The following is a 24,988-nucleotide window of genomic DNA, read 5'->3' as shown; positions in this document are numbered from 1 at the left end:
GGAGTAAACGTACTGCTAGTTACTGGAGTAAACAAACTGTTAGTTACTGGAGTAAACATACTGTTAGCTACTGGAGTAAACATACTGTTAGCTACTGGAGTAAACATACTGTTAGTTACTGGAGTAAACATACTGTTAGTAACTGGAGTAAACATACTGTTAGTTACTGGAGTAAACATACTGTTAGTAACTGGAGTAAACATACTGTTAGTTACTGGAGTAAACATACTGTTAGTTACTGGAGTAAACATACTGCTAGTAACTGGAGTAAACATACTGCTAGTTACTGGAGTAAACATACTGTTAGTTACTGGAGTAAACATACTGTTAGTTACTGGAGTAAACATACTGTTAGTTACTGGAGTAAACATACTGTTAGTTACTGGAGTAAACATACTGTTAGTTACTGGATTAAATATACTGTTAGTTACTGGATTAAACATACTGCTAGTAACTGGAGTAAACGTACTGTTAGTTACTGGAGTAAACATACTGTTAGTTACTGGAGTAAACACACTGTTAGTTACTGGAGTAAACATACTGTTAGTTACTGGAGTAAACATACTGTTAGTTACTGGAGTAAACATACTGCTAATAACTGGAGTAAACATACTGTTAGTTACTGGAGTAAACATACTGTTAGTTACTGGAGTAAACATACTGTTAGTTACTGGAGTAAACCTCACTCTAAAAGCCCACACTTCTATAGATCAATGTACAGTAGAGATGTCTGATGGCGATTTCATGGTCTCACCATGTTATACAAGTTGGGGGTTCCAGCTGCATTATTGTGTGTTTTACTGCTCATGAGAAATTACCTGTTATAAACCGGGTGGTTCGATCCCTGAATGCTGATTGGCTGACAGCTGTGGTATATCAGACAATATACTACGGGTATGACAAAACACTTATTTCGACTGCTCTAATTACGTTGGCAACTCGTTTATAATAGCAATAAGACACCTCAGGGGTTTGTGTTATATGACCAATATACCATGACTAAGGCCTGTATCCAGGCACTCTGCGTGGCGTCGTTGCTAAGAAAAGCACTTAGCCATGGTATATTGGCCATATACCACACCCCCTCGGGCCTTATTGCTTAACTATAACACCGCAACAACACCCATTCATTCCCCCGAAACACACAAAGTTACCTGTTTGAACATAGACCTTGCTCTATGCAAATGACAAAAGATGGCATTTAGATTCTGAGCAGGACAGGTCGCTGCTAGTATGTGTGTGTTTGTGTGTCTCTGTGTGTGTGTGTGTGGGGGGGGGCATGTGTCACATCAGTTAATAACACATAGAAACAATGTTTGTCAAGTGTTACGCCAAGTCTGACTTAACAAGGCTGAAAATAGGTCATTTATCAAACCAAACAAGCAAGCCAAGCATCTGTGGATGGATCCAAGTGTCATTGAGCATGCATCAGGCACTACCAGGCAATCTCTAGTTAGGGATCATCATGTCTGGCTAGCCACAGATACACAGAGATGCAGAGAGAATTGTTTGTACAGGGCTAACAGCAGCCAACACTATGAATTGTGTGCAGCTCACTTGATAATAATAAGCACTTTTGTCTGTATGTTTCTTTAATGACATTTCCCGTCAGTAGGGAATCATTTGATCCTTCAGTGGTTATATCACAACACTGCAATCCATCATTAACTAAGTAGAAAAGCAGATATTTTCCCCCGTAGTGAAGACTGTTACAACATTGAAAACATCCCAGTCTCAGTTTTACGCCGCCAGGAACACAAGGGGATAGAAGCACACACCAGCCACAAGGTCATGGTACTATGGAACAGGCCATGGACACAACCAGACCCGGGCTTTCGTGGCTATAGCCCCGAATGATTTTGTCCCAGCCCTGAGTCTTTTTCCCTGCTGGGATGGTGTAAAACAAGCTAGGCTACACTGCAATGAATACTCCAAACATGGGCCCTGGCCTGCCTTTTCAGTGCTGCCTAAAACCAGCATTTCTGTGTACGGTGGCACTTTAGGAGGTGGAGCACTTTAAGTGCTACATTTTTTTATTCGTCCCCTAAAATGATATTCCGCCATATGCGGGCAACTGTTCATTCTCTGAGGGAGAAGGAGAATCGAGGTAAACCTTGTTAGCTTGCTATTACTATAGCACATTTTGTTAGACCATGACAGTATAGTTACTGACTAGCTATCTGGACACTGAATGAAACTGCTGAAGCTCTGTTCACCACCCGACAAAGTATCACTAACTAACCAATTACTGTTTAATCAAGTATTGTCCAAATATGCTAAACATTGCTAATAAAGATAGCTAGCTAACTTAAGGCTAACATGATGTTAGCTACTTTTGGTAACGTCAGCTCAATTAGCTACAGTTGAAGTCGGAAGGTTACATTCTCCTTAGCCAAACACATTTAAACTCAGTTTTTCACAATTCCTGACATTTAATCCTAGTAAAATTCCCTGTCTTAGGTCAATTAGGATCACCACTTTATTTTAAGATTGTGAAATGTCAGAATAATAGTAGAGAGAATTATTTATTTCAGATTTTATTTAATTCATCACATTCCCACTGGGTCAGAAGTTAACATACACTCAATTAGTATTTGGTAGAATTGCCTTTCAATTGTTCAAAACTTGTGTCAAGCATTTCATGTAGCCTTCCACAAGCTTCCCACAAGAAATTGGGTGAATTTTGGCCCTTTCCTCTTGACAGAGCTGGTGTAAGTGAGTCAGGGTTATAGGCCTCCTTGCTCGAACAACCTTTTTCAGTTCTGCCCACACATTTTCTATGGGATTGAGGTCAGGGCCTTGTGATGGCCACTCCAATACCTTGACTTTGTTGTCCTTAAGCCATTTTGCCACAATTTTGTAAGTATGCTTGGGGTCATTGTCCATATGCGACCAAGCTTTAAATTCCTGACTGATGTCTTGAGATGTTGCTTCAATATATCCACATAATTTTCCCCCTCATGATGCCATCTATTTTGTGAAGTGCACCAGTCCCTCCAGCAGCAAAGCACCCTCCACAATATGATGCTGCCACCCCTGTGTTTCACGGTTGGGATGGTGTTCTTCGGCTTGCAAGCCTCCCCTTTTCCTCCAAACATAACGATGGTCATTATGGCCAAATAGTTATATTTTGGTTTCATCAGACCAGAGGACAATCTTTGTCCCCATGTGCAGTTGCAAACCGTAGCTTGGCTTTTTCATGGTGGTTTTGGAGCAGTGGCTTCTTCCTTGCTGAGTGGCCTTTCAGGTTATGTCGATATAGGACTCATTTTTACTGTGGATATAGATACATTTGTACCTGTTTCCTCCAGCATCTTCACAAGGCCCTTTGCTGTTGTTCTGGGATTGATTTCCACTTTTCGCACCAAAGTATGTTCATATCTAGGAGACAGAGCGCATCTCCTTCCTGAGCAGTATGACGGCTGTGTTGTCCCATGGTGTTTATAATTGCGTACTATTATTAATACAGATGAACAAGGTACCTTCAGGTGTTTGGAAATTGCTCCCAAAGATGAACCAGACTTGTGGAGGTCTACAATTTCTTTTCTGAGGTCTTGGCTGATTTATTTAGATTTTCTCATAAAGTCAAGCAAAGAGGCAAGGAGTTTGAAGGTAGGCCTTGAAATACATCCACAGGTACACCTCCAATTAACTCAAATGATGTCAATTAGCCTATCAGAAGCTTCTAAAGCAATGACATGCTTTTCTGGAATTTTCCAAGCTGTTTAAAGGCCCAGTCAACTTAGTGTATGTAAACTTCTGACCCACTGGAATTGTGATACAGTGAATTATAAGTGAAATAATCTGTCTGTAAACAATTCTTGACAAAGTAAATGTCCTAACCGACTTGCCAAAACTATATTTTTTTAACAAGGCTTTTGTGGTGTGGTTGAAAACGAGTTTTAATAACTCCACCCTAAGCGTATGTAAACTTCCCACTTCAACTGTAGCTATCTGTTGAAAAACAAAGCTGGATAGCTGAGTATTTTTCCCCAATTTATAGAAGGTGGACTTACAGATTTGAAGATGCAGCTCAGTAAACACAGAGCAGGTTGTTGTATTTGCAGGAGTAAGTGGATACATTGTGAGTGTGTGTGTGTGTGTTTACAATATAATTATTTAGCATCTAGCTACATAGATGGGTTGGCTGACAACATCACGAAAACGATGTGCACGCTTCCAAGGGGCATAAATCAGCCTGCTGTGATTCTGGATGGCAAGATTGCTAGCAAGAATGACACTGCCATGTGGGGAACAATTAGTGGATTAGTTCAGCATGTTTCATCAAGTTATTGATACCATGTCTTGTTTTGAGGTGTTTTGACTGATTTCATGACAATGCCAATACGGCAAACATTGGCTGGCTAGCTAACCAACAACTACAACAATGTTTTGAAACAACAAGTGGTTATTGTGCAAATGTATTTGTTTTCAATAAACATTGGAGACTAAACAAAGCTTACATGTTAACAATTTCAGCCAACCTCATCTGTTTTGCCCTATGGCTGCATGTATTTGGATTTGGTTGCTAAAGCAACAGAGAGAACACAGAGAGAGGTTACCAGACAGGACAGAGAGAACACAGAGAGAGGTTAGCAGACAGGACAGAGAGAACACAGAGAGAGGTTACCAGACAGGACAGAGAGAAGACAGAGAGAACAGAGAGAGGTTAGCAGACAGGACAGAGAGAACACAGAGAGAGGTTACCAGACAGGACAGAGAGAACACAGAGAGAGGTTACCAGACAGGACAGAGAGAACACAGAGAGAGGAACACAGAGAGAGGTTACCAGACAGGACAGAGAGAACCAGACAGGACAGAGAGAACACAGAGAGAGGTTACCAGACAGGACAGAGAGAACACAGAGAGAGGTTACCAGACAGGACAGAGAGAACACAGAGAGAGGTTACCAGACAGGACAGAGAGAACACAGAGAGAGGTTACCAGACAGGACAGAGAGAACACAGAGAGAGGTTACCAGACAGGACAGAGAGAACACAGAGAGAGGTTACCAGACAGGACAGAGAGAACACAGACAGACAGAGGTAGAGAGAGGTTACCAGACAGGACAGAGAGAACACAGAGAGAGGTTACCAGACAGGACAGAGAGAACATAGAGTTACCAGACAGGACAGAGAGAACACAGGGAGGCAGACAGGACAGAGAGAACACAAGACAAACATGGCATATTCCTCAGAGAGAACAAGCCAGAGAAAGTTAGTCCAGAGAGTAGAGAGAGGTTACCAGACAGGACAGAGAGAACACAGAGAGAGGTTACCAGACAGGACAGAGAGAACACAGAGAGAGGTTACCAGACAAGACAGAGAGAACACAGAGAGAGGTTAGCAGACAGGACAGAGAGAACGAGAGAGGGGAGGCCCACACAAGACAAACATGGCATATTCCTCTCAAGCCAGAGAAAGTAGTCCTTGCTAAACATTACCTCTCAAAAAAAGAAAGATGCCACTTTTGACATGTCTTGTGTGTTACAATCTCTTGCAGGCTTGTTTTCAAATTGCTGTGCGTTTTGTTCTATTTTGCTAAAAAAGAAAGATGCCACTTTTGACATGTCCTGTGTGTATAAATTGTTAGACCCTGATATGTTCCCATCACTGAAGGCAATCATAAAGGCCATGCTGACCATCCCAGTTAGCATTTGTGAGATATCTTTCTGTGCATTAATTAAGACATCTACATACCTGGCTTAGGAGCCCAATGACCCAAGATAGAATGCTTCATGACAATTGACAAAGATATACATACTAACACGCTTGGGAAAGAGTGAAGTCATAGACAGGTTTGCACCTACAGTTTAATTTTGAATAATTTCTAATCTTTATGGATGGGCTAACATCCTAGTACTGTATAATATAACTTTGTGAATTGTGAATCTTTATTTGGAGAAAGGATTGTGTGTGGAAAATTGTGAAGTGTTGTTACTACAGGGCTGTTGGACAGGGTATTTGTTTTTGTGTAATTAATTAGAAATATTGTCCTGTAGGTAATTTATTACCACACATCTGATAAAATCATGAACAGTAACCATCATCAGCAGTGACCATCATCAACAGTGACCATCATCAACAGTGACCATCATCAACAGTGACCATCATCAACAGTGACCATCATCAACAGTAACCATCATCAACAGTGACCATCATCAACAGTGACCATCATCAACAGTAACCATCATCAACAGTGACCATCATCAACATCTATGCAGCCATCAATGACCATCATCAACAGTAACCATCATCAACAGTCATTGTGACTTTAATATTCACATGGAAAACCATCATCAACAGTGACCATCATCAACAGTGACCATCATCAACAGTGACCATCATCAACAGTGACCATCATCAACAGACCACCATCAACATTGTAACAAATAATCTGCTCAGACCCCAACCATCATCAACAGCTATAAACCATCATCAACAGTGACCATCATCAACAGTGACCATCATCACCTAATCAGATGCAGTTCATAAAAACTAAATTAACCATCATCAACCTGAAGCATCATCAACAGTGACCATCATCAACAGTGACCATCATCAATAGTGACCAGCATTCCCAAGAGAGGATGATCATCAACAGTGACCATCATCAACAGTAACCATCATCAACAGTGACCATCATCAACAGTGACCATCATCAACAGTGACCATCATCAACAGTGACCATCATCAACAGTGACCATCATCAACAGTGACCATCATCAGTGACCATCACAGTGACCATCATCATCACAGTGACCATCATCAACAGTGACCATCATCAACAGTGACAAAGTGACTAGGTCCCAAGAAACATCATCAATCAACAGTGACCATCATCAACAGTGACCATGACCATCAACAGTGAGGACTTTCTGTCCAAATCTCAACATGTCCTTTTAGGTAGACTTTTTTTGTTGCCAATCAAATATTGGACATGGTTTCTGAAAACTTTGCAATAACATTACAAATACTTTTTCCCAACAATTTATCTTCATGGAAAATTACGATATAGTTATGCACTTCATTTGTACATGCTAATAGATTTTTAAAATATATTATTGACACCATATTCCATGGGTTTACTGACCACAATCCATTGAATTAATGTTAAGAAGTGTTAATAATTTGGCATCAAGAGGGAACAGCGCATGGAAGAAAGCAGTGAGATATGCAACAAAGCGTTATGTTTCTTCTAAATGTTCACTACTAGCTTGTGAGGAGCTTCATTTCAGTACTCTACTAAATGGAGGTAAAACTAAGTATATGTTGTTCTCTTGAGCGCATTAAAAATAACTCTGATGATTTAAGATATGTGCCTGCACACACACGCACACGCACACGCACGCGCACACGCACACGCACACGCACACGCACACACACGCACACACACACACACACACACACACACACACACACACACACACACACACACACACACACACACACACACACACACACACACACACACACACACACACACACACACAGAGACCCAACACAGGCACACTTCATATCAATCTAGGTTATTTTAATGGACGAAATTACACCACCTTTAATCAGGGCCTATATTACAGGTAGAAAGCTGTGGTGGAAATGATTGTAATGGGAACTACAGTATATTACAGGTAGAAAGAAGTGGTGGAAATTGTTCATAGGGCAAGGATTATTTTACAGGTAGAAAGCAGTGGTGGAAATGATTTTAATGGGGGACTATATTTCAGGTAGAAAGCAGTGGTGGAAGTTCTTTATAGGGCTGGGACTATATTACAGGTAGAAATCTGTGGTGGAAATAATTTATAGGGCAAGGATTATTTTACAGGTAGAAAGCTGTGGTGGAAATAATTTTAATTATGGGAATATATTACAGGTAGAAAGTGTGGTGGAAATAATTGTAATGGGGGCCTATATAACAGGTAGAAAACTGTGGTCGAAATTCTTTATAGGGGCGGGACTTTTAATACATAGTCCCATGTAGCTCTGGTGTTGGCCTCTTTACCTCATGTCAATCAAACCTGACAATCAAACATGTCAACCAAAGCTGTCAATCACCGCTGTCAAAGTAATGGAGATACAGTGTGTAGGTGAATGTAATGCAAGGTACTCACAGGTTTCCCTGGTAGGCCTCTCTCCCCTGGACCGCCAGCTTTACCCTGCAAGAGGAAAGGCATGTAATAGATGGTTGAGTCACGACAATTCAGGGGTGGGAAACTCCAGTCCTCGGGGGCCTGATTGGTGTCACAATGTTTCTCCAGCCCTAGCAAACACAGCTGATTAAATCAAATTGCATTCTAAACTGAAGATCATGATTAGGTGATTATTGGAGTCAGGTGTTAGCTGGGGCAAAACCAATCAGGCCCCCCGAGGACTGGAATTGCCCACCCCTGCCGGGATAATTGCATGATGAGTGTACCAGTTATACAGTATCGTCCCTAGTGGACTACGAGCATTAGTTCATATTACAGATGTAGGATCTTAATTTGATCACCAATGCAGCACATTTAAAACTTGTAGTATATTTGAGGTTTTAAAAGGCTTCTGAAGTTTGTCCTCTGAAATTTCTGACTTGTTTTTCCCTTTATGAAAAATGTATCAACCCCTACAAAAATATAAATGTATTATACTGAACAAAAATATAAACACAACATGCAACAATTTCAAATATTTTACTGAGTTACAGTTCATATAAGGAAATTTGTCAATTGAAATAAATTCATTAGGCCCTAATCTATGGGCGTGGATCAGAAAACCAGTCAGTATCTGGTGTGACCACCACTTGCCTCATGCAGCGCGACACATTTCCTTCACCTAGAGTTGATCAGGCTGTTGATTGTGCCCTGTAGAACGTTGTTCCACTCCTGTGTGTAGTTGCTGGATATTGGCGGGAACTGGAACACAGTGTCGTACACGTTGATCCAGAGCATCCCAAACATGCTCAATGGGTGACATGTCTGGGGAGGATGCAGACCATGGAAGAACTGGGACATTTTCAGCTTCCAGGAAATGTGTACAGATGCTTGCAACATGGGGCCTTGCTCTATCATGCTGAAACATGAGGTGATGGTGGCGGATGAATGGCACGACAATGGGCCTCAGGATAAAATGCAATTGTGTTCGTTGTCCATAGCTTATATCTGCCCATACCAAAACCCCACTGCCACCATGGCGCACTCTGTTCACAATGTTGACATCAGCAAACCGCATGAGCACAGGACACCATACACGCAGTCTGCCATCTGCCCGGTACAGTTGAAACCGAGATTCATCCGTGAAGAGCACACTTCTTCTGCATGCCACTGCATGCCAGTGGCCATCAAAGGTGAGGATTTTCCCACTGAAGTTGGTTACTATGCTGAACTGCAGTCAGGTCAAGACCTGGTGAGGACGACGAGCACGAGAAGAAATTCTTTGGTTGCTCAAACCGTTTCATCAGCTTTTCCAGGTGGCTGGGATCAGATGATCCCACTGGTGAAGAAGCCGGATGTGGAGGTCTTGGGCTGGCGTGGTTACACGTGGTGTGCGGTTGTGAGTCCGGTTGGATGTACTGCCAAATTCTCTAAAATGACATTGGAGGTGGCTTAGGGTAGAGAAATTAACATTTCATTCTCTGGCAACAGCTCAGGGGGACATTCCTGCAGTCAGCATGCCAATTGCACACTCCCTCAACACTTGAGACATCTGTGGCCTTGTGTCGTGTGACAAAACTGCACATTTTAGAGTGTCCTTTTACTGTCCCCAGCTCAAGGTGCACCTGTGCAATGATTATGCTGTTTAATCAGCTTCTTGATAGGTCAGGTGGATGGAGAAATGCTCCCTAACAGGTATGCAAACCGATTTGTGCACAATTTGAGATAAATCAGCTTTTTGTACATATGGAACATTTCTGGGATTTTCTTTTCTTCAGTTTAGGAAACAAGTGGAGGCTGGTGGGAGGAGATATAGGAGGACGGGCTCTTTGTAATTGCTGGAATATAATTATGGAACAGAGTCAAAACATGTGGTTTCCATATGTTGGATGTGTTTGATACCATTCCATTAATTCTGTTCCAGCCATTACAATGAGCCCGTCCTCCTATAGCTCCTCCCACCAGCTGCCACTGCATGAAACATGGGACCAACACATTACATGTTGAGTTTATATTTTTGTTCAGTATATCATCCACATACTGTAATAATTCACATTACCTGTTGCTGCAGAATTATTTTCCTGCTGTAACAAACTGGCACAAATTAAGATCCTACACTGTATGCAAGTCTCATGAATATCTTCTATTATCCAAGATATCCTCAACTTAGTGGAGGTACTATAGTTCACCTACAGGTAAATGCCAAAATAAAGGAAAAACCAATATAAAATGTCTTAATAGGGCATTGGGACACCACCAGCCAGAAGAGATTCAATGCACCTTGGCATAGATTCTACAAGTGTCTGGAACTCTATTGGAGGGATGCGACACCATTCTTCTACAAGAAATTCCATCATTTGGTGTTTTGTTGATGGTGGTGGAAAACACTGTCTCAGGCGCCGCTCCAGATTCTCCCATAAGTGTTGAATTGGATTGAGATCTGATGACTGAGACGGCCGTGGCATATGGCTCACATCGTTTTCAAGTCATCAGTTAAGTCAGGAACCACACCTGTGTGGAAGCACCTGCTTTCAATATAGTTTGTATCCCTCATTTACTTGAGTGTTTCCATTATTTTGGCAGTTACGTGTTCTGCTCCTAACTGAACTATCTATCCTCTGTTAAAGAAATGCCATTGAAGACATCAAAGATAGAATAGAAGAGATACTTTGTTGTCCATTTTTCAATACTAGAACACAGGACATCAAAGCTAGCGATGACACGGGTGCACTGGTCCATCATGTTAGGAACCATTACACTCATCTAGATTCATCCAAAATGATGAGCAAAAATGACTCACTATAATCTACCTTCATAAACTCTCTCCATCCAACCAATGGCTCTACCCATCTACAGGTTGTGTTTTAATGAAATTCCCCAACCAAAATGGAGACAATGACGCTAGCAAATATAAAGCCAGGGTAGGTTTTTCATGTTTTTCATCCCAAATAAAGAGCAACACATTGATTACAGTTAAAATAAAGAGCAGGGTACATTTTCCTCTTGCATGCTGCAGCTCTTTATTGATATAGCTCACGTTTCATTACTGTGAGCTGGAAGAGGTTTTTCATTGACTATAACTTGATACAGCCATCAGAAGAATGGCACCCTCTGCAAATAAAACCGTTAATTAAAGTCTACCGATCTCCCACACAGATCTTAATGGCAATTTAAACCTCAGGTTATGGTGGCCCAAGTGGAACCTTTTCACTCAGATGTAGGAATAATAACACATGGGGTAGGTCTCCTACACAGTAGAGTCTGTTGTGTAGAATGAATGCAGGAGCAGGGGTGATACAGGAAGTAACTTTGCCTCATTCTGGCCTGTCATTGGTCAGCAGGGGTGATACAGGAAGTAACTTTGCCTCATTCTGGCCTGTAATTGGTCAGCAGGGGTGATGCAGGAAGTAACCCTGCCTCATTCTGGCCTGTAATTGGTCAGCAGGGGTGATACAGGAAGTAACCCTGCCTCATTCCTGCCTCAGGTGAACGATAAGGGACTTTCTGTTGAGATCCAATTGTTTTGTCACCGTAAGTGGCCTCCTGCACCCTATTCAATGTGCCCTCTAATCAGTATAGGGACAGAGTCATGTGCAGAAACACACAGGACAGGAGCAAACTCCCACAGACAGACAGACAGACAGACAGACAGACAGACAGACAGACAGACAGACAGACAGACAGACAGACAGACAGACAGACAGACAGACAGACAGACAGACAGACAGACAGACAGACAGACAGACAGACAGACAGACAGACAGACAGACAGACAGACAGACAGACAGACAGACAGACAGACAGACAGACAGACAGACAGACAGACAGACAGACAGACAGACAGACAGACAGACAGACAGACAGACAGACAGACAGACAGACAGACAGACAGACAGACAGACAGACAGACAGACAGACAGACAGACAGACAGACAGACAGACAGACAGACAGACAGACAGACAGACAGACAGACAGACAGACAGACAGACAGACAGACAGACAGACAGACAGACAGACGTTGTATATACATTTCTGATGTTAAATTAAAAGCACACATGTTCTTGAGGTGCTGGGTCAGTGGTAGAAAGTAAAGCAGACAGGTGATGCAGAGTACTCACTATGAACCCAGGCTCCCCTTTCGTTCCACCTTCCCCCTGCTCTCCCTGCAGAAGAGCAAGAGAGAGAGAGAGGAATAAAGAGATATCTTAGTGAGGCAACAAATAGACTTTTAATCAGGTCAAACTGCACAGAACAATGTTTTTAAGTCAGGTAGAAAGAGGACATTCAGTATAATGTTCTTCTGAGGGTGAGAAGATGTTTACCTTGGTGCCCTCAGGCCCTGGTTCCCCCAGTGGACCGTCTGCACCCCTCGGCCCCTATGACACAGAAACACAGCCGCTAAGCCCTCTGTGTGTGTGTGTGTGTGTGTGTGTGTGTGTGTGTGTGTGTGTGTGTGTGTGTGTGTGTGTGTGTGTGTGTGTGTGTGTGTGTGTGTGTGTGTGTGTGTGTGTGTGTGTGTGTGTGTGTGTGTGTGTGTGTCCCTGGGTCCCTATGACACACAAATATCTTAGCCCTCTCTGTATGCATGGTTTACAAACCACTCAGCCATCACATCACACAACGGCACTCGTAAATACAAGCACACACCCACCCACACTCTCACACCAGCACACAGCAACACACCCACACATGCACACACCCACACAACCACGCACACCCACCCAAACCTACTGTACTTAGCAGTGTACAATATGGGATATGGGCGTAACCAAATCATCTAGAGTGTCTCAATAAAATAATGGGGTGGAGGAGGCGAGAGCATGGGGAGCATCAAACACATAAGGGCATTGGTGTTAGGAGCAGCACATGGTAGCAGTCTACTGTGCAGGCCCTTTTTGTCTTCAAACACATCCGCATGGAATTCCAGAAAGACAGACAGACAGTTGGACTGCATAATATCAACAACTTGGGAGTAATCAGCTTCTTCTTTGTCTGTGTCTATCTGGGGGTTACCTGCTGACCTTTGCAACCCACTCCTCTCTATCTCTCTCTCTCCATCCCTCTCCATCCCTCTCCCTGTCTTTAATACCTACACACACTGACTGATCATCCGTCTGCGTGTGCTCTACTGGACTACTCTGTCTTCCTGTAGTGGACGATACATTTACTGCACCTTGGTTCAGGGCAGGCCAAGGACACAGCGGGGAATTAGGTCAAACAGTAAAACGAAGTGTTTACTTACTCATAAAACTATTCAATGGATGGATGGATGTACTGTATGGGGCTCCGCCTCACACGGCTGGATGTCCAGCTGGCTGTCAAGGCCAAGCAAAACGAGAGCAGAGCCACCACTTGTCAGTCCAAATGAAACGAGTAGAGCTAAAACAAATCTCATTTGCTGAATCGGAAATTGTAACTTTCTTTTACTTGATCCTAAAACTGTACAGTTGGGTGAATGGCTCATTCAGGGTTGTTAACAGGCACTAACTGTGCCCTATTACAAACACTTGGCTCAGTCAGTTCTATGGATTAGAACAGTAGCCAAACACACTTATAATTTATACTAAATCCAATTAAAATCCAATCCCTGCTTTGATTGGTCAATTGAGTGAGCCAAGTGACAAATGAACACATTGTGAGGTCAATGAGGACAACTGAAAGACACATAGACAGGTCAAGAGCTAAAAGATGATGCGTCATGGGGAACTATTGTCTCCTAGCTTCTGTCTGCAGGTATTAGTTTATACTGTAGTACTACTGAAGTTAGTCCATACACACCGAGCATACCAAACATTAGGAACAACCCCCGTGCCCCTTTGCCCTCAGAGCAGCCTAAATTCATCGGGGCATGGACTCTACAAGTGGTCGAAAGCATTCCACAGGGATGCTGGCCCATGTTGACTCCAATGCTTCCCACAGTTGTGTCAAGTTGGCTGGATGTCCTTTGGATGGTGGACCATTCTTGATACACATGGGAAACTGTTGAGCGTGAAAACCCAGCAGCGTTACAGATCTTAACACACTCAAACCGGTGCGCCTGGCACTTATTATCATACCCCGTTCAAAGGCACTTAAATCTTTTGTCATCACCCTCTGAATGGCACACATACACACTCCATGTCTCAATTGTCTCAAGGTTAAAAATCCTTCTTTGACCTGTTTCCTCTCCTTCATCTACACTGATTGAAGTGGATTTAAACAAGTGACATCAATAAGGGATCATAGCTTTCACCTGTATTTCATGGAAAGAGTAAGTGTTCTTAACGTTATGTACACTCAGTGTATAGTTACTACTGGGACATATATTATTTTATCTGGATGTAATATCTCATATAGTAATGTAGTATCTCATATAGTTAAGTCATATCTCATATAGTTAAGTTATATCTCATATATTTATATAATATATCATATATTTATTCAATATCTCATATAGTCATGTAATATCTCATATATTTATGTAATAGCCTATATAGTAATGTAATATCATTAAAGCCGCAGACTTAATGAATCTGTAAATGATTAGATATCAGAGAGAGAGAGAGAGAGAGAGAGAGAGAGATAAAAGGGGAGAAAGCGACCTTTTCTTTTCTCCTACTGTACATTGTGACATCATGAATCTAGGCCTAGTTCAAGTACGCCACATTTTATCATCCAGACCTGATTTCTTTATCGCTCAGAGGGTTAAACCATAACAGCAGGTCATAATAAGGTTAGGATAACAACTATTGGATTGGCCCTGTGGAGGCGTAGACTGGCAGCAAGCTGAGCTGTTTCACTTTGCTGCTGTTAAGTACTTTAGCCTGTTGGACACGAGAGATAAACATCCCAGCAGCACGTCATGCATGTTTATATCAGAACAGCTGTTCCAAAATACCAGCGTGTAATCAAATCACTGTCGACACAACACCTTCATTAAATGTATTGTTACTGAACAATGCTGTTCTGGTTATAGAAGTGTTGTGATTCAGTGGACAGATCACATACAGTGCCTTCGGAAAGTATTCAGACCCCTTGACTTTTTCCACATTTTGATACGTTACAGCCTTATTCTAAAATGGATTAATAAAACAAATGTCTTCAACAATCTACACACAATACACCATAATGACAAAGTGAAAACAGGTTTCAATAAGTATTCAGACCCTTTGCTATGAGACTCGAAATTTAGCTCAGGTGCATCCTGTTTCCATTAATAATCCATGAGACGTTTCTACAACTTGATTGGAGTCCACCTGTGGTAATTCAATTGATTGGACATAATTTGGAAAGGCACACACCTGTCTATATAAGGTCCAACAGTGAACAGTGCATGTCAGAGCAAAAACCAAGCCATGAAGTCGAAGGAATTGTCTGTAGAGCGCCGAGACAGGATTGTGTCAAGGCACAGATCAGGGGAAGGGTACCAAAACATTTCTGCAGTATTGAAGGTCCTCAAGAACATAGCAACCTCCTTCATTCTTAAATGGATGAAGTTTGGAACCACCAAGAATCTTCCTAGAGCTGGCCGCCCGGCTAAACTGAGAAATTTGGGGAGAAGGGCCTTGGTCAGGGAAGTGACCAAGAACCCAATTATCACTCTGAGGGAGTTCAAGAGTTCCTCTGTGGAGATGGGAGAAGGACAACCATCTCCAGAAGGACAACCATCTCTGCAGCACTCCACCAAACAGACCTATATGGTGGAGCGGCCAGACGGAAGCCTCTCCTCAGTAAAAGGCACATGACAGCCTGCTTGGAGTTTGCCAAAAGCCACCTAAACAAGATTCTCTGATCTGATGAAACCAAGATTGAACTCTTTGGCCTGAATGCCAAGTGTCACGTCTGGAGGAAATCTGGCACCATCCCTAAAGTGAAGCATGGTGGTGGCAGCATCATGCTGTGAGGATGTTTTTCATGGGCAGGGACTGGGAGACTAGTCAGGATCGGGGCAAAGATGAACAGAGCAAAGTACAGAGAGAACCTTGATGAAAACCTGCTGGGGCGAAGTTTCACCTTCCAACAGGACAACGACCCTAAGCACACAGCCAATACAACACAGGAGTGGCTTCGGGACAAATCAATGAATGTACTTAAGTGGCCCAGCCAGAGCCCAGACTTGAACCCGATCGAACATCTTTGAATGGACCTGAAAATACCTGTGCAACGACTCTCCCCATCCAACCTGACAGAGCTTGACAGGATCTGCAGAGAAGATTGGGAAGAACTGCCAAAATACAGGTGTGCCAAGCTTGAAGCGTCATACCCAAGAAGACTCAAGGCTGTAATCACTGCCAAAGATGCTTCAACAAAGTACAGAGTAAAGAGTCTGAATACCAATTAAAATGCAATATATTAGTTGTTAATTTTTTATTCATTTGCAAAAATGTCTTCACTTGTTTTTGCTTTATCAGTATGGGGTATTGTGTGTAGATTGATAAGGGAACAAACAATTTAATCAATTTTAGAATAAGGCTATAAAGTAACAAAATGTGGAAAAGGTCAATGAGTGTACTGTTTGTGTAATGTACTATTTGTGTAGTGTGGCTAGATGGTTGTTGTACTGTTTGTTTAGTGTGGCTAGATGGTAGCTGTACTGTTTGTATAATGTACTGTTTGTGTAGTGTAGCTAGATGGAATCTGTACTGTTTGTGTAATGTACTGTTTGTGTCGTGCGGCTAGATGGTAGCTGTACTGTTTGTTTAGTGTGGCTAGGTGGTAGCTGTACTGTTTGTTTAGTGTGGCTCGATGGTAGCTGTACTGTTTGTGTAGTGTGGCTAGATGGTAGCTGTACTGTTTGTGTAATGTACTGTTTGTGTAGTGTGGCTAGATGGTATCTGTACTGTTTGTTTAGTGTGGCTCGGTGGTAGCTGTACTGTTTGTGTAGTGTGGCTCGATGGTAGCTGTACTGTTTGTGTAATGTACTGTTTGTGTAGTCTGGCTAGATGGTAGCTGTACTGTTTGTTTAGTGTGGCTAGGTGGTAGCTGTACTGTTTGTGTAGTGTGGCTAGATGGTAGCTGTACTATTTGTTTAGTGTGGCTAGGTGGTAGCTGTACTGTTTGTTTAGTGTGGCTAGATGGTAGCTGTACTGTTTGTGTAATATAATGTTTGTGTAGTGTGGCTAGATGGTAGCTGTACTGTTTGTTTAGTGTGGCACGATGGTAGCTGTACTGTTTGTGTAGTGTGGCTAGATGGTAGCTGTACTGTTTGTGTAATGTACTGTTTGCGTAGTGTGGCTAGATTGTAGCTGTACTGTTTGTGTAATGTACTGTTTGTGTGGTGTGGCTAGATCGTGGCTGTACTGTTTGTGTAGTATGGCTAGATGGTAGCTGTACTGTTTGTGTAATGTACTGTTTGTGTAGTGTGGCTAGATGGTAGCTGCACTGCTTGTGTAATGTACTGTTTGTGTAGTATGGCTAGATGGTAGCTGTACTGTTTGTGTAATGTACTGTTTGTGTAGTGTGGGTAGATGGTAGCTGTACTGTTTGTTTAGTGTGGCTAGATGGTAGCTGTACTGTTTGTTTAGTGTGGCTAGATGGTAGCTTTACTGTTTGTGTAGTGTGGCTAGATGGTAGCTGTACTGTTTGTGTAGTGTGGCTAGATGGTACACCAAGTCACTTGGCTCTGTCATAACCTCACATGGTCTCTCCTATCATTGCTATGCAGACGAAACACAATTAATCTTCTCCTTTCCCCCTTCTGATGACCAGGTGGCGAATCGCATCTCTGCATGTCTGGCAGACATATCAGTGTGGATGACGGATCACCACATCAAGCTGAACCTCGGCCAGACGGAGCTGCTCTTCCTCCCGGGGAAGGACTGCCCGTTCCATGATCTCGCCATCACGGTTGACAACTCCATTGTGTCCTCCTCCCAGAGCGCTAAGAACCTTGGCGTGATCCTGGACAACACCCTGTCGTTCTCAACTAACATCAAGGCGGTGGCCTGTTCCTGTAGGTTCATGCTCTACAACATCCGCAGAGTACGACCCTGCCTCACACAGGAAGGGGCGCAGGTCCTAATCCAGGCACTTGTCATCTCCCGTCTGGATTACTGCAACTCGCTGTTGGCTGGACTCCCTGCCTGTGCCATTAAACCCCTACAACTCATCCAGAACGCTGCAGCCCGTCTGGTGTTCAACCTTCCCAAGTTCTCTCACGTCACCCCGCTCCTCCGCTCAGCCCAGTCAAAACTGTTCGCTGCTCTGGCCCCCCAATGGTGGAACAAACCCCCTCACGACGCCAGGACAGCGGAGTCAATCACCACCTTCCGGAGACACCTGAAACCCCACCTCTTTAAGGAATACCTAGGATAGGATAAAGTAATCCTTCTCACCCCCCCCCCTTAAAAGATTTAGATGCACTATTGTAAAGTGGCTGCTCCACTGGATGTCATAAGGTGAACGCACCAATTTGTAAGTCGCTCTGGAAAAGAGTGTCTGCTAAATGACTTAAATGTAAATGTAATGGTAGCTGTACTGTTTGTTTAGTGTGGCTCGATGGTAGCTGTACTGTTTGTGTAGTGTGGCTAGATGGTAGCTGTACTGTTTGTTTAGTGTGGCTAGGTGGTAGCTGTACTGTTTGTTTAGTGTGGCTAGATGGTAGCTGTACTGTTTATGTAATGTACTGTTTGTGTAGTGTGGCTAGATGGTAGCTATACTGTTTATGTAATGTACTGTTTGTGTAGTGTGGCTAGGTGGTAGCTGTACTGTTTGTTTAGTGTGGCTAGGTGGTAGCTGTACTGTTTGTGTAGTGTGGCTCGATGGTAGCTGTACTGTTTGTTTAGTGTGGCTCGATGGTAGCTGTACTGTTTGTGTAGTGTGGCTAGATGGTAGCTGTACTGTTTGTGTAATGTACTGTTTGTGTAGTGTGGCTAGATGGTAGCTGTACTGTTTTTTTAGTGTGGCTAGGTGGTAGCTGTACTGTTTGATTAGTGTGGCTCGATGGTAGCTGTACTGTTTGTGTAGTGTGGCTCGATGGTAGCTGTACTGTTTGTGTAATGTACTGTTTGTGTAGTCTGGCTAGATGGTAGCTATACTGTTTGTTTAGTGTGGCTAGGTGGTAGCTGTACTGTTTGTTTAGTGTGGCTAGATGGTAGCTGTACTGTTTGTGTAGTGTGGCTAGATGGTAGCTGTACTATTTGTTTAGTGTGGCTAGGTGGTAGCTGTACTGTTTGTTTAGTGTGGCTAGATGGTAGCTGTACTGTTTGTGTAATGTAATGTTTGTGTAGTGTGGCTAGATGGTATCTGTACTGTTTGTGTAATGGACTGTTTGTGTAGTGTGGCTCGATGGTAGCTGTACTGTTTGTGTAGTGTGGCTAGATGGTAGCTGTACTGTTTGTGTAATGTACTGTTTGCGTAGTGTGGCTAGATTGTAGCTGTACTGTTTGTGTAATGTACTGTTTGTGTGTTGTGGCTAGATGGTGGCTGTACTGTTTGTGTAGTATGGCTAGATGATAGCTGTACTATTTGTGTAGTGTGGCTAGATGGTAGTTGTACTGTTTGTGTAATGTACTATTTATGTAGTATGGCTAGATGGTAGCTAGTAGATGGTAGTTGTACTGTTTGTGTAATGTAATGTTTGTGTAGTGTGGCTAGATGGTAGCTGTACTGTTTGTGTAATGCACTGTTTGTTTAGTGTGGCTAGATGGTAGCTGTACTGTTTGTGTAATGTAATGTTTGTGTAGTGTGGCTAGATGGTAGCTGTACTGTTTGTGTAATGTAATGTTTGTGTAGTGTGGCTAGATGGTAGCTGTACTGTTTGTGTAGTGTGGCTAGATGTTAGCTGTTACTGTTTGTTTAGTGTGGCTAGGTGGTAGCTGTACTGTTTGTTTAGTGTGGCTCGATGGTAACTGTACTGTTTGTGTAGTGTGGCTCGATGGTAGCTGTACTGTTTGTTTAGTGTGGCTAGGTGGTAGCTGTACTGTTTGTGTAGTGTGGCTAGATGGTAGCTGTACTGTTTGTTTAGTGTGGCTAGATGGTAGCTGTACTGTTTGTGTAGTGTGGCTAGATGGTAGCTGTACTGTTTGTGTAGTGTGGCTAGATGGTAGCTGTACTGTTTGTGTAGTGTGGCTAGATGGTAGCTGTACTGGTTGTGTTATGTACTGTTTGTGTAGTATGTCTAGAAGGTAGCTGTACTGTTTGTGTAATGTACTGTTTGTGTAATGTACTGTTTGTGTAGTATGGCTAGATGGTAGCTGTACTGTTCGTGTAATGTACTGTTTGTGTAATGTACTGTTTGTGTAGTATGGCTCGATGGTAGCTGTACTGTTTGTGTAGTATGGCTAGATGGTAGCTGTACTGTTTGTGTAATGTACTGTTTGTGTAATGTACTCTGTGTGTAGTATGGCTAGATGGTAGCTGTACTGTTTGTGTAATGTACTGTTTGTGTAATGTACTCTGTGTGTAGTATGGCTAGATGGTAGCTGTACTGTTTGTGTAATGTACTGTGTGTGTAGTATGGCTAGATGGTAGCTGTACTGTGTGTGTAGTATGGCTAGATGGTAGCTGTACTGTTTGTGTAGTGTGGCTAGAAGTGTCTTGTAAGCCCATGTGGGCTGGACACCGTTAGGTGTATGACACTTAAATAAACAACATCAATCATATAATGTAACCGTTACGTGGGCAGTGACTTTAAGTTCCGGAATTCATAATAATGGCCAGAACAGATCAAATTCAATGGCATCAAACACCCGGAAACCACGTGTTTGATGTATTTGATACCATTCCACCTCCTGTGGTCTGTACTACTCTGTGGGTAGGGATTTATCTATCTCCATTGTGGATTCCTACATTTACTGTGAATCCTTTCACAAAGTGTTAGATGGTTCAGACTACTGTGCTGAGGATGTGATGTGAGTGGGCATTTGCGTCGGTGACTAGGTGGTAGAGTAAGCGCCTCTGCCCGTCTGTGGTGCCAATGTGGGTTGGCACCCCAGTGCCAGCCAGGTGGGTTGTGCCAGGAGCCAGTCCAGTCGGTGCCATGGCCAGTCAGTTGCAGAGTTCCACCCAGATGTGTGTCTTGTCAACGGACAGAGAAAAGTAAAGGAGAAATGCTAAGGAGAGATGCAGAGTGCCCAGTCACCACACAGCTCTCTGGTGGATACTACTGCTGATAGATGGGATCTCTCACACAGTCACCACACAGCTCTCTGGTGGATACTACCGCTGATAGATGGGATCTCTCATGCAGTCACCATGCAGCTCTCTGGTGGATACTACTGCTGATAGATGGGATCTCTCATGCAGTCACCATGCAGCTCTCTGGTGGATACTACTGCTGATAGAGAGGATCTCTCATGCAGTCACCACGCAGCTCTCTGGTGGATACTACTGCTGATAGATGGGATCTCTCACACAGTCACCACACAGCTCTCTGGTGGATACTACCGCTGATAGATGGGATCTCTCATGCAGTCACCATGCAGCTCTCTGGTGGATACTACTGCTGATAGATGGGATCTCTCATGCAGTCACCACGCAGCTCTCTGGTGGATACTACTGCTGATAGATGGGATCTCTCATGCAGTCACCACGCAGCTCTCTGGTGGATACTACTGCTGATAGAGAGGATCTCTCATGCAGTCACCACGCAGCTCTCTTGTGGATACTACTGCTGATAGATGGGATCTCTCATGCAGTCACCATGCAGCTCTCTGGTGGATACTAATGCTGATAGATGGGATCTCTCATGCAGTCACCACGCAGCTCTCTGGTGGATACTACTGCTGATAGAGAGGATCTCTCATGCAGTCACCACGCAGCTCTCTTGTGGATACTACTGCTGATAGATGGGATCTCTCATGCAGTCACCACGCAGCTCTCTTGTGGATACTACTGCTGATAGATGGGATCTCTCATGCAGTCACCACACAGCTCTCTGGTGGATACTACTGCTGATAGATGGGATCTCTCATGCAGTCACCATGCAGCTCTCTGGTGGATACTACTGCTGATAGATGGGATCTCTCATGCAGTCACCACGCAGCTCTCTGGTGGATACTACTGCTGATAGAGGGGATCTCTCATGCAGTCACCACGCAGCTCTCTGGTGGATACTACTGCTGATAGAGAGGATCTCTCATGCAGTCACCACGCAGCTCTCTGGTGCACACTACTGCTGATAGACTGGGTCTCTCATGCAGTCTCACACAACAGACTATAAGATTCCAATAGTGTTTAAAAGCTTAGATCATGTTAAATACATTACTTCTCTAAGCCCATGGTTGCTATGTAAGGTACTGTATCAGTGTACTGTAGTCCTCTGTAGCTCAGTTGCTAGAGCATGGCGTTTGCAACGCTAAGATAGTGGGTTTAATTCCCGGGACTACCCATAAGGAAAAGCATAGGCAAAATGGTTTATTATTGTGTCAGTGTCATACTCCTCTCGGCCACCAGGTGTCTCATGAGCTCAACATTAGGCCTGAGCTCGATAATCTCTGAATCACTTCTTTGTGGTGCTCGTAAAATAATCAGCAGCATCTAATAATGCAACCCACTCTGTTAATCACCCTAACCTGGAGATTAAATGTTCCGGGATGAATACATATGAAATGTTAGGAAGGAAAATCAGGGTTAGGTTGCATGATTAAATCAGGGTTAGGTTACATGATTAAATCAGGGTTAGGTACATGATTAAATCAGGGTTAGGTGCATGATTAAATCAGGGTTAGGTTACATGATGAAAACAGGGTTAGGTACATGATTAAATCAGGGTTAGGTTGCATGATTAAACCAGGGTTAGGTTACATGATTAAATCAGGGTTAGGTACATGATTAAATCAGGGTTAGGTGCATGATTAAATCAGGGTTAGGTTACATGATGAAAACAGGGTTAGGTGCATGATTAAATCAGGGTTAGGTTGCATGATTAAACCAGGGTTAGGTGCATGATTAAATCAGGGTTAGGTACATGATTAAATCAGGGTTAGGTGCATGATTAAATCAGGGTACATGATTAAATCAGGGTTAGGTTGGGTTAGGTGCATGATTAAATCAGGGTTAGGTGCATGATTAAATTAGGTTAGGTTGCATGATTAAACCAGGGTTAGGTGAATGATTAAATCAGGGTTAGGTGCATGATTAAATCAGGGTTAGGTTGCATGATTAAATCAGGGTAGGTAGGTGCATGATTAAATCAGGGTTAGGTGCATGATTAAATCAGGGTTAGGTGCATGTTAAATCAGGGTTAGGTACATGATTAAATCAGGGGGTGCATGATTAAACAGGGTTAGGTGCATGATTAAATCAGGGTTAGGTACATGATTAAATCAGGGTTAGGTGCATGATTAAATCAGGGTTAGGTACATGATTAAATCAGGGTTAGGTGCATGATTAAATCAGGGTTAGGTTGCATGATTAAACCAGGGTTAGGTGCATGATTAAATCAGGGTTAGGTGCATGATTAAATCAGGGTTAGGTTGCATGATTAAACCAGGGTTAGGTGCATGATTAAATCAGGGTTAGGTGCATGATTACATCAGGGTTAGGTCCATGATTAAATCAGGGTTAGGTGCATGATTAAATCAGGGTTAGGTGCATGATTAAATCAGGGTTAGGTTACATGATGAAAACAGGGTTAGGTGCATGATTAAATCAGGGTTAGGTTACATGATGAAAACAGGGTTAGGTTTGCATGATTAAATCAAGGTTCCTGTTGTCCATTATAGCTCACATTGTTACTGATGAGACATGTAGAACAGAACAGAGGAGGGAAAGAGAGTGGAGGAGGGAGGTAAAAATAGTTATCTTACCCTTCTGCCCTTTGGCCCCGGGACCCCTGGTATACCCCTCTGCCCCTGAGGACCCTGGGAGGGAGAGCAAGAGGGAGGGAGGGAGGGAGAGAGAGAGAGAGAGAGAGAGAGAGAGAGAGAGAGAGAGAGAGAGAGAGAGAGAGAGAGAGAGAGAGAGAGAGAGAGAGAGAGAGAGAGAGAGAGAGAGAGAGAGAGAGAGAGAGAGAGAGAGAGAGAGAGGGAGGGAGGGGGGATTGTTATTGATGTGTTCGAGAGAGTTCATGACCGTTCAATTCAGTTGCAGTGTCACAGTTCACAAATGCTAAATGTGGAGCAGGAGAGATGCAACACAATCAATTACACAATAAGTCACACTGTTTCTGTTTGAAATAGAGCAGACAATCATCTACATTCCACCTGTTGATCAGATGTTTTCTGATGTGATCACCCAGCTGTAGTGTAGATGTACAGTAGAAGCTACAATGGATGCTATTAAGTGAGAGCATTTACATTCTTTATGTTGAATCATTTTCCCTATATCCCACCACTTTCTTGATGGATACAAAACTGGCTTTTTGAATTCACCTCTCCCAAAAAAAACTGAAAAGTTTCTGACTAAATGAGGCTAAATGAGCATTGTCTATCTACTGTATATAAAATGTCTCAACCCTATCCGGTCACCTACAGACAGTCAAAATGAATCAGAGTAAAGAAGCTGTTATACAGTATTGCATAATAATCCGTCAGTCTATTGAAGTACTGTGCTTATGGAAGGCCAGACTTTAATGTGAGAAACAGGCTAAATGATATCAAGTTTCCCAGTTAAATGGTAAGTATTTATAATAGTACAAGATAATTTACAACAAATCTTCAGACTCTGTCACGAATATTACCGAAGGTGGATCCCCTTCTTGTTCGGGTGGCGCTCGGCGGTCATCGTCACCGGTCTACTAGCTGCCACCGATTCTTTGTTGCGTGTTCGTTTGGTTTTGTCTACTTGGTTTCACCTGTTCATTGTTTGGTTGTTAGGGTGGGGTTATTTCAGTTCGTTTAGCCCGCTTCTGTTTGTGTGGGCTTGTTCTTCTGTATGTCTGAGAGGTGTTAGTGTTTTGTTGGGTTTTCTCGCTGTCCTGGTATTTTACCTAAGGGTAC

The 24,988-nt window shown here is 43.0% G+C and overlaps 1 protein-coding gene across 1 annotated transcript in view; it reads right to left on the bottom strand.

Moving 5' to 3' along the window:
- LOC123996668 (collagen alpha-1(XXIV) chain-like) overlaps positions 1-24,988 on the bottom strand; it is a 216,399-nt gene that overhangs the window by 62,886 nt on the left and 128,525 nt on the right. Inside the window, exons 28-31 of the mRNA XM_046300243.1 lie at positions 23,858-23,911; positions 12,452-12,505; positions 12,248-12,292; positions 8,111-8,155 (exon numbers count right to left, since the gene is read on the bottom strand). Coding sequence (XP_046156199.1) covers positions 8,111-8,155; positions 12,248-12,292; positions 12,452-12,505; positions 23,858-23,911 — 198 coding nt within the window. The remainder of the gene's footprint in view (positions 1-8,110; positions 8,156-12,247; positions 12,293-12,451; positions 12,506-23,857; positions 23,912-24,988) is intronic.

The sequence above is a fragment of the Oncorhynchus gorbuscha genome, linkage group LG15, assembly GCF_021184085.1.
Source record: "Oncorhynchus gorbuscha isolate QuinsamMale2020 ecotype Even-year linkage group LG15, OgorEven_v1.0, whole genome shotgun sequence".
NCBI classification, from domain to species: Eukaryota; Metazoa; Chordata; class Actinopteri; order Salmoniformes; family Salmonidae; genus Oncorhynchus; species Oncorhynchus gorbuscha.
Note: the sequence above shows the minus strand (reverse complement) of the source record. Positions and strands in the feature narration are given on the sequence as shown.